General features: G+C 43.6%; 1 protein-coding gene across 3 annotated transcripts in view; it reads left to right on the plus strand.

Annotated features, from left to right (window-relative positions):
* Positions 1-6,047: 6,047 nt before the first annotated feature.
* Topbp1 (DNA topoisomerase II binding protein 1) overlaps positions 6,048-13,918 on the plus strand; it is a 57,290-nt gene continuing 49,419 nt past the window's right edge. Inside the window, exons 1-6 of one of the 3 annotated variants that reach the window (XM_076576933.1) lie at positions 6,138-6,227; positions 6,960-7,050; positions 9,692-9,826; positions 11,454-11,597; positions 12,866-12,903; positions 13,356-13,537. In XM_076576933.1, coding sequence (XP_076433048.1) covers positions 12,901-12,903; positions 13,356-13,537 — 185 coding nt within the window. In that variant the 5' untranslated portion in view covers positions 6,138-6,227; positions 6,960-7,050; positions 9,692-9,826; positions 11,454-11,597; positions 12,866-12,900. Of the gene's footprint in view, positions 6,228-6,959; positions 7,051-9,691; positions 9,827-11,453; positions 11,598-12,865; positions 12,904-13,355; positions 13,538-13,918 lie in introns of all 3 variants that reach the window. The other 2 variants (XM_006978673.4, XM_042281515.2) reach the window with 2 other exon arrangements.

A 13,918-nucleotide genomic window follows, 5' to 3' on the forward strand; every position in this document is an offset into this window, starting at 1 on the left:
GGGCTTTGTGCATGCTAGGCTACCAACTGGGTATACCCCCAGCCTCCAAACATACTTTTAAAATGAGATTTGTGTATTTGTTTTTTGTTTTTGTTTTTGAGACAGGGTTTCTCTGCATAGCTCTATCTGTCCTGGAACCCATTCTGTAGACCAGGCTGGCCTCAAACTCCGAGATCTGCCTGTCTCTGCCTCCCAGTGGTGGGATGAAAGGTGTGTGCCACCATGAGATTTTTCTAGTGGTTAATTTGGTAAGTAAAGGACCATAGGTTTAAAAAAAAATGGGGAAATGAGACAGGAGGAACGGCATCCAATGTGTTAACAAGTCAATTACCACTGTCAAGACTGAGACTTAAGTCCACTGGGGAAACTCTAGGAACCAGAATAAGTAATCCCATCCAAGGGGCACACAGATAAAGGTTTTATACACCTCCCTGTCAGCTATTTCCCATGGGTCATACATCCTCCAGACATCTGCTTTGTCATGCAGACAGCACAGCAGACCCCTCATGCCAGAGCACACCTTCATGCAAAGACACACTTGCTGGCTGGTGGAAATTTCCTGACGTGTATGGGGAGAGTGTGGTGGTCCAAATGAGAAATGCTTCTCACAGTCTTGGGCATTTGGACAACTGGTCCCCAGTTGGTGGTTGTGTTAACTAGTTTTATGTCTTGTTGAGACAAATCAGAGTCCTTTGGGAAAAGGAAACCTCAGTTGAGAAAAATACCTTCACCATATTCGCTTGTGGTCCATGTTCTTTTTTTTTTTTTTTTCTTTTTTGAGACAGGGTTTCTCTGTGTAGCTTTGCGCTTTTCCTGGGACTCACTTGGTAGCCCAGGCTGGCCTCGAACTCACAGAGATCCACCTGCCTCTGCCTCCTGAGTGCTGGGATTAAAGGCGTGCACCACCACCGCCCGGCTGTGGTCCATGTTCTTGATTGATGATTGATGTAGGAGGGCCCCGCTCACTGTGGGCTGGTAGTAGTCCTGGGTGCTATAAGAAAACAGGCTGATATACCACGTTGGGGCCAGACCTAGCCCTTCCCTCCTGCATCAAGGCTGAGTAAGGCACTGCACCATAGGGAATGGGGCTACCCAGGGGAGGCCTCACTCTCTATGAGGAGAAGATGGGGGTAGGTGGGAGGAGAAGGAGAAGAGGAGGGAGGAGGTTGGTATATAAAAGGAAAGAAAATCTTTTTTAAATAAAAAATTATATATAAAAAATTTTAAAAAATTTAAAAAAGCAAGAAAACAGGCTGAGTAAGTCACAGGGAGCAAGCCAGTAACCAGCACCTCTCCATGGCCTCTGCATCAGCTTCTGCCTCCAGTTCCTGCCTTGAATTCTTGGCCTGATTTCCCTGAATGATGGGCTACAAGATGTATGATTAAACAAACCTTTTCTTCTCTGAGTTGCTTTTGGTCATGGTGTTTTATCACAGCAATAGAAACCCTAAAAATGGGTGTGCTGTTGGGAGAGGTTTTAAGTGGTGGACTGTTGAGGGCCAGACCGACTGAGGCTTTCCCTGGGGCCCTGATGTACAGAAAAGGAACATGCTTGGCAGGCCCGGTAATGCCCTGGGGTCAGGACCATGAGGGCATCTGTGGCTTCAGTTCCTGAACCCAACTCTTCCCACTGTATGGGGCTATGGTTATCAGTCCAAGGCCACTGTGTACTCTGTAATGTTCTTGAGATACCCTGTGTTCCCCTTGTGCAACACTGTTTGATTAGCTTCCTGTTGACTTCATCCCTTGGTATGACAGTTTCTGCGGACTTCATCCCACTCCTTCCCTGGAAATAGTATATAAGATCCTGTACTTTTTAATAAGTTTGCTTGGCATAAGACATAGCTTGTGTGAGACCTCTTGACCCCAGATTTTCTATCTATCTTCTTTATCTTCTCATCTAATGGCCACCTCCCACTTAGGACCCTGTCACTGAAGAATGACCTTCTGATCCAGGTTAATGCAGTCATGCTTGGACGAAGTATGCCACTGGGAGGTTGGTCTTTAAGAATAAAAAGACTTGGCTACATGCAGTTTGCTCTGTCTTTGTGTTTATAGTTCAAGATGTGAGTTCTCAGCTGCAAGCTGCATGTGTTCCCACCATTATGGACTCTAACGCTCTGGAACCATAGTGCAAATAAATTCCTTTTGTAAATTGCCTTGTTTCTGGTATTTTCTCACAGGTAACAGAAAAGTAATACAGGGAGTAAGCATGGATCAATCATGGTGACCCATTACTGTGTCTAAGCACTTCCTAGGCTGAGATAGGAGGAACAGCATAGGTTCAAGGCCAGCCTGGACTACATAGTAAGTTCCAACCTAGCCTGGCTATGGAGTGAGGCTGTATAACACATACACCCACTTTAAAAAAAATCAAAGTGAGGAAGAAGAGGAGGAGGGGGAAGAGGAGAAGGGAGATCTGGAGGAGAGGGGAGGAGGAGGAGGAGAAGAAGATGATGATGATGATAGCAGTAATGGTAAAGGTAGAACATTAGGGTCTTCTCCATGGTCTCTTTCAGAATCCAAAAATAACAAAGACTAAAGCTATGGTTTGTGGGATGGTTACAGGGATATACCTCACTTTTTACTCAGCTCAGAAAAGGGGCTCTTACTCTTCAGCCATATCTTTCCTACAGACATAGGCTGTAATGGTCATTACTCAAAAACCTCTCAGGTTTCTCTTTTTAGGACCCAGATGCAATCAGCTTTTCCAACAATGCAACACTCCACATTTTTAGATTTTAGCATTCTAACTTATTTAGTTATTGCAAAGAAGCCTTTCTTTTCTGAGTGTGTCCCCTTCTTTTATACCCACTTAAGTACAGCCAGGAGCAATCCACATGTCCTGCTGGCATTCTACTCTACAGCCTTCTCCCCGGGGTTCTCATAATCAGTAGGCTGTGCTCTAGGTCCCAGCTGGTTGAAGCCATCAGTTTAAATAGATGCTAGGCCACCCAAAGTTAGCTCTAGCAATAGAGGCTGTTTGCTAAGTTCACTTGTATTTATACATATTCACTTAGAACACTGGGAATTTAAATATAAAGCCCTGTAAGTAAAACAAACAAACTCCTTTTAGCTTTTTATTTAAAAATTTTTATTGTGTATGTGCACTCAAAAGTGCATGCATGGACGGAGGTCAAAAGTCAACTTCAGGTATCTTTGCCTATCACTGTCTCTTTTGTTTTTTGAAACAAGTGTCCTGCTGTAGCTAGAGTTTTCCGCCTTGCCCACAGTCAGGACAAATCTTTGTCACCCACCAGTCCCACAGCCGCTCAGACCCAACCAAGTAAACACAGAGACTTATATTGCTTACAAACTGTATGGCCGTGGCAGGCTTCTTGCTAACTGTTCTTTTATCTTAAATTAATCCATTTCCATAAATCTATATCTTGCCACGTGGCTGGTGGCTTCCCGGTGACTTCACATGCTGCTGGTCATGACGGCGGCTGCAGTCAGTCCTTCTGCCTTCCTGCCCTTTTATTTCTCCTCTCTGTTAGTCCCGCCTATCCTTCCTGCCTAGCCACAGCCGATCAGGTTTTATTTATTGATCAATCAGAACAACTTGACATACAGACCATCCCCCAGCACAGCCAAGTGCAGACCATCTCAGACACCTGCACTCAGGCCCATGGTCCTAATCATCCTCTATGCGGACCTGCTGGGTAACGCCATAAAGAACCCAAGAAGGGCTCCCACAGGACATACAGAACATCCCACAGCATCCTGCTCGGGTTTTTTTTTTGTTTGTTTGTTTGTTTGATTTTGTTTTGTTTTGCTGTCAATTTAACACAAGTTAGAGTTATCTGTGTAAGAGGAATCTCCACTGAGAATTGTCTGTAGACAGGTCTCAAAGGCATTTTCTTGATTCATAATTGATATGGGAGGGCCCAGCCCACTGTGGGCGGTGCTACCCCATGGCAGGTGGTCCTGGGTGGTCTAAGAAAGCAGGCTGTGTGAGCGATGGGGAGGAAGCCAGTCATCCTGTTGTCCTTGGCCTCTGCTTCAGCTTCTGCCTCAACTTTCCTCAGACCTTGGTGGGCTATCAAGTGTCTTATAGATAGGATGGCAGCTTCAGGACAAAAGTGCATTTTAACCATGAACTGTGGCTTTTTCCAGCTCTAATAACTGGAAGCAAGGTCTCATGTATCTCAGGATACTTCCTGCTTAGATAGGACACCCCCAGTTTAATATGGTGCTGGAGATGGAACCTGGGGATTTGTGGATGCTAGGTAAGCACTCTACCAATTAAGCCATATCCTTAGCCCCTCAACTCTAGTACTTTAAAAAAGTATTCTTCTTCCCCTCTGAGCTTGTGTTACTAATTGCCATTCATCTTTGTTAATGAAAAAATGTAATGATACTTTTAAAGCAGGACCATTAGGGTCACTATAGTGATGAGCAACCACAGGGTGGGATTTTGTACTGAGGGCAAGAATTTGGGCTCAACCCTGAATATTGTGTACTTAAAAGAGTAGAGTTGGGGGCTGGAGAGATGGCTCAGAGGTTAAGAGCACTGACTGCTCTTCATAGAGGTCCTGAGTTCAATTCCCAGCAACCACATGGTGGCTCACAACCATCTGTAATGAGATCTGGTGCCCTCTTCTGGCCTGCAGTCATATATGCTGTATACAAAATAAATCTTTAAAAAAAAAAAAGAGTAGAGTTGGGTAGTGGCTAATAATTCAGCATTTTATTAGTAATTTAGTCCTAGCGACTTTTAAGAGGTAACATGAGAAGGGGGTTGTAGCTAGAACCTAAGATGATTCTTTTTCTTTTTCTTTCTTTCTTTCTTTCTTTTTTTTTGTTTGTTTTTTTGGTTTTTTCGAAACAGGGTTTCTCTGTGTAGCTTTGCGCCTTTCCTGGAACTCACTCTGTAGCCCAGGCAGGCCTCGAACTCACAGAGATCCGCCTGCCTCTGCCTCCCAAGTACTGGGATTAAAGGCCTGCGCCACCACAGCCCGGCTCCTAAAAGGATTCTTAATGCAGACAGGCCAGAGTGGTCAGACATCACCTGGGGATGGTGGAAGAGAAGAGCCATCAGTTATCAAGAGTGGAGGGATCTAACTGGATTGTAGAACGAAGTACACAGGTATGCCTAGAACCTACAATTGGCTAAGTTAAGATTCTTTGTCACAAGATGCCAAAAATACACATCAGAGAAAACACGTCTTCTTTAATAAATGGTGTCGGGAAAACTCGATATTCTTCTGTAGAAGAATGAAACTAGATCCTTATCTCTTAGCCTGCACAAAAATTAACTCAAAATGGATCAAAGACCTTAACGTCAGACCTGAAACTCTGAAACAAAAAATAGGCAAGAACTTTCTGAATAGGGAGGGCCCTCGTTGCTCAGGCAACAGTATCAACAACCGACAAATGAATGGGACCGCATGAAGTTAAAAGGCTCTGTTCTGTATAGCAAAGAAAACAGTTAATCGAATGAAGCATACAGAGAGAAAATCTTTGCCCGCTACACACCTGAGAGAGGATATCTAGAATATACAAATAAAAAGTCTGAACACGGAAATCAAACAACCCGAGCAATAAATGAACGTGTCTTTCACCACCCTGCCTTCTTTCCGTTACAATTTTTGGCCGTGGTAAGGAGTGACTGTATTCTTACGAGCAGAGAAACCCAACCAATCAGAGGAATCAGAAAGACCTTGACCTATTCTAATTCTCCCATTTACAAAGCTGCGTGATAACGAACCTATCACTTCCCTTCACTTGGCCTTAATTGGAACACTTCAAAAGCGGAGCAGCCGCTATTAGCTTCAGGAGTGTTTTCCCGTGCACTGCCCGTGGGGAGCATCTGCGGCGGGAATCCGAGGCCCGCCCGTGGCCTTATTTCTGCTGATCGGCCTTTCGGCCTGCAGCCCCTCGCCCGTCGCCTTCGGTTCCCGCCCGGCCGAGACTGCATAAAACAAAGCTTAGGCTCACCGAGCCTCTCCCTACAGACATCGCGCGGAACGCCCCCTTCCGACGGCTCCACTTCCCATCGCTGGGCCCGGTGACGTCACTTCCTCCGGAAGAGGTGTTGCGTCGGCCGGTTGGCGCGAAAGTCGGTTCCCGGCTTTGGCGCTTCCGGGTTCTGCTGCGTTAGCTGGGTGCTGGGGGCGCCGCCGGGGGCGGGGGCTGCGCGCCGGGCTGGCGCCCGACCCCCGCCGCCGTCCTGCTGGCCGCGCGCCCCCCGACTTGGTGCCCGTGGGCCCTCAGGCTCCCCCCAGGTAAGCGAGCGCCCGCTCCTCCCGGCCGGCTGGGCGCCCGGCGTCTCTTGTGGCCTTCGCGGCCGTAGTAACCGGCGGGTGGGCCTCAGACACCCGGGAAGCCGCGGCCTGGGCGTTCCACGAGCCCGCCCTTTCCCTGGGAGCTGGGGACAGTCGCGTGGGCCCCTCGGGCGAGCGTGCATGATCTTCCACAGGGGCTGCTTGCGTTTCAAGTCCGTTGACTTAGGAGCAAATCTTGCGGGCCCGTGGGTACCAGCAGCCGCAGCCGCCCGCTCCAGCGTCTTCAAGGCCAGTGCAAGTTCATGTCATGTCACTGAGGGGCCCACACCAAGGGCCTCACTGTATTCAGTCAGGGACGTTAGTTTTGTTCGCTGATTTGCAAAGATTCGTGTTGCTCCTCCTCAGCCTTCGACTTTGCCCACATTTTGGGGTCTTTTGCAAACATCTTGAATGAATTCATGGGCAAAGCCAGGTGTCTATTTCTTAGGCACTTTTGCATGCAGAAGAAAATAGTTGATTTGTAGGCCTGGCTGTGGTGGTCCACGCCTTTAATCCCATCTCTCAGAGGCAGAGGCAGGGGGATCTCTGAGTTCGAGGCCATCCTGTCTGTAGATAGTCAGAGCCACATAGAGAAACCCTGCCTCAAAAAAAAAAAAAAAAGTTGATTTGATTTGAACATTTAATTTCCTACCTAATTTATTTTTGTTCTTATTGACTGCCTTATTCTCACAGTTCAGCAATGTCCAGAAATGACCAAGAACCGTTTTTTGTGAAGTTTTTAAAGTCTTCAGACAATTCAGAATGTTTTTTTAAAGCTCTTGAGGTAAGAATAATTGGATATGTCTTATTTGATGATGTGAGCTCATTTTTCATGTTTTAAAAGTTTTTCATTTGTTGGATTTTATATCTTAGAAGTTGATATTTTAATGAAATTTTGCTACAGCATGTGCTTAATACAGATACATCATTGTTACTTAATTTTTAGCTAATGTAAGTATACCATTATGTATTTGGAGGGGGGGATTGAAATCTATTATGACAATTGAATGTTGACCTGCAGTTTGTGTGTGTGTATGTGTCTGCATTTATGTCTCGTCAAGGTTAGTATGGTTGTAGTGTACAGAATCAGAGGTGGGGAAGAGTGTTATGGAATGCTAAAGAAGTCATGTAGGTCCTTAGGTGCTGGTGTGAGGCCTGACTTTCGGTGAAGGGGATTTTATCCCCATGCATCATATGCATAATGGTACATAGAATTCAAAAACAAAACCAAAAAGACTGCTTCTCTTAAGGCTGTGCACTAGTGTCAGTCCCCTCTGGTGGGATGTGGAAGAAAGCAATTATTTATCCTAAAAGGAAGGAATACAAGAGAAATTCTGGACAGCTTTCTCCACGACCTGGCTGTTAGTTCTTTAGTTCTCCCCAGAGGCCTCAGGAGAAAATAGAAAGCCCTCCTATGTCTCAGTGATCCTCTTAGCAAATCAACTCTTTCACTTTTTCCTCAGTGTTTGCTGTGCCCACAGCCTTGCCTTAGGTACATTAGGAGATGCTTGCAGACAAGATACATCATTAAACATTCGTGTGTGTTTGTCCGTCTGTCTGTGCCCGTGCCACTGTCTGCCTGTACCTGCATGCCATAGTGCATGTGTGGAGGTCAGAGGACAACTTGAAGGAGTTGGTTCTCCTACCATGAGGTCCTCAGGATTGAACTCAGGTCCTGGGGTGAATGGCAAGCACCTCAGGTAACTGCTGAGCCAACTAACAGGCTCAAAACATTCATTCTTACAGGGAAGAAATAAAAATATGCATACTTCTAAAACACCAATGTTCTTTTCCTTCATAAAACAGATCAAGGGCTAGAGGAAGTGCGTTTTAGAAAGCAGGAAAGCATTTTAGAAAACGTGAGAGTGTTGTTTAGTGGTGTAGTATTTGTGTGGTGTGCATAAAACCCTGGTTTTGGTCGTCAGTGCTACAAAACCCACCATGATCACAAAAGGTATCTTTGAGGAAGTGACATTTAAGCAGACCTGATTGAAGAATTACTTTAGGTGAAAATCCAAAAGGAGAGTATTCCCTGCACCAGGGCCCAGGGAGAACCTCTAAGTGAGGGCATCAGCCTGCCCCAGGTATAGGGTATGGGGCTGACTGGAATTAGCCAGGGAGGTCGACAGAAAAGAGAAGTCTGGGGAGATAGGTGAGGGCTAAGTTTTACAGTTTTGAAAAATCATAAGAAATGAATTTTGGGTCTGATTCCTGAGACCTTTCTTTTGGCCATCATGACCAACACAAAGGGAAAGAGGAGAGGTACCTGGGATATGTTCTCTAGGTATTTTTTCAGAAACATGGAGTTGGGGACTGGAGATAAGGCTGAGGTCCCAGCCTTCAAGTCAGGTAGCACACAACTGCTTTTAACTATAGCTCCAGGAATCAGAATTTCTTGTCTAGCCTCTGAGGGCATCTGCACACATGTAGTTGACATACACACTTAAGTTTGTTTTTAAATAAAAAGAAAACACGGAATTGTTTCTTTATCTGGGTTTTGTGCATGCTCCACAAATGTTACTGTGGCAAATTTAGAGGATCAGTCTACAGCATCGCTTACCATGCTGTTGGCCTTGTGTTGCAAGTTAAGGGCAAGATTCTTGCTAAAAGGATGTGTTCGTAGAGAGCACATTCAGCACTCTTAATAGCTGAGACAGCTTCCTGGGACCAGTGAAGGAAACCTATAAGCCAAAAAAAAGGAAGCCAAAGAGAAAGAAAGGCACCGGGGTTGAATCTCCAGCCTGCTCTACCCAAAGAAAACACTGAGAACTAATGGGAAGAAGCCAGTACTGCTGGACCTCATGGCCTAATGTACAAAAAGAAGCAAAAGACCTGAACTATTAAAGATGTAGATTTTATTCTGAGTATGGTGGAAAGTCATTAGAGAGCTTTGAACAGAGAGTAGCATGATGTGAATGTTTTGTGTTGGAGGCATCGTATATGTCTGTGTGTGTGTGTGTGTATGTTAAGTGCCTGCCTGTGTGTGCACATGTGGATAATAGAGGTTGATATCTGGTGTGTTAGTTGCATTCCACCTTATTTTTTGAGACAGGGTTTCTCGCTGTTGTAGAGCTCAGTGATTTGCTAGGCTGGCTGACCAGGAACCCCCTGGAATCCTGTCCCTGCCTCCCAGTGTTGGGATTACAAGTACATTCCTCCTCACCAGGCTTTTTATATGGGTGCTGGGGATCCAAACTCAGATACCCATGCTTGCACAGTGTTTTACCCACTGAGCCATCTTTCACTAATTTCTGTGTGAAGACTAGATTTGAGAGAGGAGACCCATCCAGAGGTGTCTGCAGTGGTTTAGGTGAGAAATAATGCTGTAACAAGGAAAGGGCTGAATTTGAAATGGGTTCTTAAGAGTTGGTAGGACTTACATGTAGGGAAGCAACTTCTGTTACATTCTTCATTTTCTCTTTCAGTCAATAAAGGAATTACAATCAGAAGATTATCTTCAGATTATTACAGAAGAAGAAGCATTGACGATAAAGGAGAATGACAGGTCACTTTATATCTGTGACCATTTCAGTGGGGCTGTTTTTGATCACCTTAAACAGGTTTGCTGTTGTTTCTAACATACTTACTTGGTGATGGTTCTGCTGCTGCTTCTTCCTCACTCTTTTTTATATGTAGTGCATGTGTGCATAGTGCTGGAAATTACCTGGTCTCGCTTCCTGAATTCTTGACTGATCATGAGTACTATGAGTACATTGGGATTCTTCGGGTTTGGAGTTCTTAGACTCTGAACTGCTTTATTGGCTGGTGCTTTGTATGAAAAGCATACTTGAATGTTTCTCGGTTGTTACAGCATTAGATTATTGCATTAAGATCATATTTGTTGGGGCTGGAGAGATGGCCTAGTGGTTGAGAGCACATACTGTTCTTCAAGAGACCTGAATTTGATTCCAAGCACCATGTCAGATACTCACAGCTGCTTGTAATGCCAGCTCCAGAAGAATTCAGTACCTCCAACCTCCCAAGTGTACCTGCACAAAATGTGCGTATACCTACATATAGACACACTACATATGATTAAAAATAATAAAAATAAATATTTAAAATATTTATTATTTTATATATTTTAGATGGATTTCTAAGCTGTCTTATTAAATAAAGAACATGGAGCCAAATACAGGGGTGAAAGTCTTAGAGATCAGGGAAATAGTGAGAGCCACCAACCACCTTACCTCCCCAGGTCTGTAGCTTCTAAATGCCATGACTTCCTGCGTACCCAGGCTTTTATTGCCTTGCTGTTCTGCCCTCTTATTGGCGCTTAGCCCAGCTACCTCACTTCCTTGTTATTGCCTGTCTGTACAGACCTAGGTCTCTGGTTGGTACTGAAATTAAAGGGTATGTATCACTACTCTGGCTCTGTTCCCTAGTGTGACCTTGAACACACAGAGACCCTGCCACCAAGTGATCGGATTAAGGGCGTGTGCTACCACTGCCTGACTTTTGTGTTTACTTAAAAGGGCTTTCTATTTCCTCTGCTCTCCAGGCAAACTATTTATTAACATACAAATAAAATATCACTACAGTATATAAAGGTTTTTACATGCATGCATGTTGGTGTACCACTTGCATTCCTGATGCCCTTGGAGATCAGAAGAGAGCATTGGGTCCCCTGGAACTGGAGTTATAAATGGTTATGAACCACAATGTGAGGGCTGGGAATTGAACCCAGATCCTCTGGAAGAGCAGTCAGTGCTCTTAACTACTGAGCCATCTCTCTAGCCCTAAAATATAATTAAAAAAAAAAAAAGATTAAGTTTGTTTTAGAGACTGAAATTTTAGGTAGTGGTGACATATACCTTTAATCCCAGCACTCAGGAGGCAGAGACAGGTGGATCTCTGAATGATTTTGGGACAGCCTGGTTAACAGAGTGAGTTCTAGGACAGCACAAGGCTACACAGAGAAACCCTGTCTTGAAACACCCCACCCGACCCCACCCAAAAAAAGAAAGAAATTTTGACAGCAGTTATGAATGAAGGGCTCTTGTGGTTTTGCTTTTGAGTGTGTGTTAATTTAATGCTCGTTGTACCTGAGAAATTGTGTGACGGTGGTTTTTCCACCTTCTTTTAACAATTGGCGGTTTCTGCAGTAGTGTCAGCCTCTATGAATAACTGGTAAATGTTCCAAATTTAATTTTGTGATGTTGGTGATCTTTTCCCTAATTTTTATAGCTTGGCTGCAGAATTGTTGGTCCTCAAGTGGTCACATTTTGTATGCACCACCAGCAGTGTGTCCCAAGAGCTGAGCATCCAGTTTACAATATGATTATGTCCGATATAACTGTCTCTTGTACAAGCCTGGATCGAGACAAAAGGGTAAGTCCTGAGAGGAGCAGTGCTGGCCCCGATCTTCCCTGGGCTGGGAGGTCACTTAGAGACCGCATGCATCCATGGTTTTTACCACTTCACAGACATCAGTGCATGTTCCCAATGGGTTTGGTTTTGTTTTGAGATTATAATATAATTACATTATTTCTTCATTCCCTTTCCTTCATATCCTCCTGTATACCACTCCTTGCTCTCTTTCAAATTCATGACCTCTGTTTTTCATTGTTGTTATATGCATATATGTATATACGTATGTATTCCTAAATGTTACATGTATATTTTTAGAACTAACCATTTGGTATTAGATAACCAGTTGGTGTGCCCTTCCCTGGGGAAAGTGGAATATATTTTATAGAAAAGCTGGTTAATTGGAGTGTTTTGTTTTGATTTAAAAGAAAATTCACTTTTCCTTCTACAGTCAGTAAGCTTGGTTTTGAATCAAATTTTCCAGCACAGAAAATCTTTAAAGAAAGGATTCTGAGCTGGGTGGTGGCAGCGCAAGCCTTTAATCCCAGCACTGGGAGGCAGAGTCAGGCGGATCTCTGTGAGTTCAAGGCCAGCCTGGTCTCCAAAGCAGAGTTCCAGGAAAGGCGCAAAGCTACACAGAGAAACCCTTTCTCGAAAAACAAAACAAAATAAAACAAAAAAGAGAAAAGAAAAGAAAGGATTCTGATCTGGGTGTAGTGGTTCATGCCTTTAATCCCAACTTTTGAAAGGCAGAGTAATGAGTTCCAAGTCAGCCAGGGCTACATATAGCAAGGCTCTGTCTCAAAAAAACAAAAGAGGAGAAAAAGAAGAAAGGCTAGCTAGGCATAGTGGCTAACACCTATAATCCCAGGACTTGTGAGCCTGAGGCAAGAGGACTTCTTCAAGTTTGAGGTTAGCCTGGGCTACATATGTCAGCCTACTTCAGAAAACAGAAAAAGCTACAGAAAGCATATTTTTGTATAGTACATAGAAATGTGAATATAGCATTTAAAGATGCAATGAGAAACAACATAGTTTTAAATTATGGAGTTTAAAAGAATAAATACAGTCACTTTTTAATGGTGATAATTCTATCTGAAAATGTTTCTCTAGGTGACTGTAATTAAGTGAGTGTACTTAAAGTTAAGAAAGCTATGATATTAATAGCAATATTAATCCGTAAGACCACATTGTTATAAATGTTGGTTGATTAAAGTATTGTTAAGCAGTATCTGACTGTTCAAGGAAACAGTTATTTTCAGGTTTGTTTTTTTTTTTTTTTGTTTTAGGGAGAAGGCTATGGATTAAGCCTAGAGCCTTGTGCATGGTAGGCAAGCATTCTACTACTGAGCTACATCACCAGCCTACAATTTTTAAATTTAAAATTAATACATATCTTTTCAAAAATAATTTGGTTAACTGTTTAATTTTTTTTAGTGGTAAAAACATTGGTATAGTCAGGCTGGCAACAGTTACTTATGGGGGGCTAGAGAGATGGCTCAGCAGTTAAGAGCACTGGCTGCTCTTCCAGAGGACCTGGGTTTGGTTCCCAGCACCCACTTGGTAACTCACAACCATCTGTAACTCCAGTTCCAGGGGATCTGATTCGCTCTTCTGACATCCAAGGGCACCAGGCATGCACATAGTACATAGACACATATACAGACTAAACATTCATACATACAAATTTTATACAAATTTTGGGATTCTTCTATTAATTTTTTTTAATAGAAGAGCTATTGTTTTCTTTCTCATTAATATATTTCTTTGGGTCTCTAGGAAGAAGTTCATAAATATGTACAGATGATGGGTGGACGAGTGTACAGAGACCTTAATGTGTCAGTCACTCACCTCATTGCAGGAGAAGTTGGGAGCAAAAAATATCTAGTTGCTGCTAATCTGAAGAAACCCATTTTGCTTCCTTCTTGGATAAAAACACTTTGGGAGAAGTCACAAGAGAAGTAAGACATATTTGTATTCTTTGTATATTTGAGAAAATGATACATTTCGGTTAATTTGGCACACTCTTGGTTTTTCCTGGGGAAGCTTTATAGTATCATCTCTGGTTTTATTACTGAGAGATAAAAATGGGGTCATTGTTCATTTCTCTAGTGACAGTGGAAGAACAGAGTCTATAGGTGCTCACTATCACAGGATGCCACTATCAGGGAAGACAAGCTGTAGATTCAGCGCTAGCGAGAGGGCAAATGCTTTGATAATGAAATTGTTTCTGCAGCAAATGTGTCTAAAATAATTGAGGAAAATCAGTTTGGCTTTTGTGTTGCACTATGCAATACTGTGCTCCAGTGTTAAGATGGAGACAAAATTAGCTACTTTGGCGG

Source organism: Peromyscus maniculatus, chromosome 7 (assembly GCF_049852395.1).
Source record: "Peromyscus maniculatus bairdii isolate BWxNUB_F1_BW_parent chromosome 7, HU_Pman_BW_mat_3.1, whole genome shotgun sequence".
In the NCBI taxonomy this organism is placed as follows: Eukaryota; Metazoa; Chordata; class Mammalia; order Rodentia; family Cricetidae; genus Peromyscus; species Peromyscus maniculatus.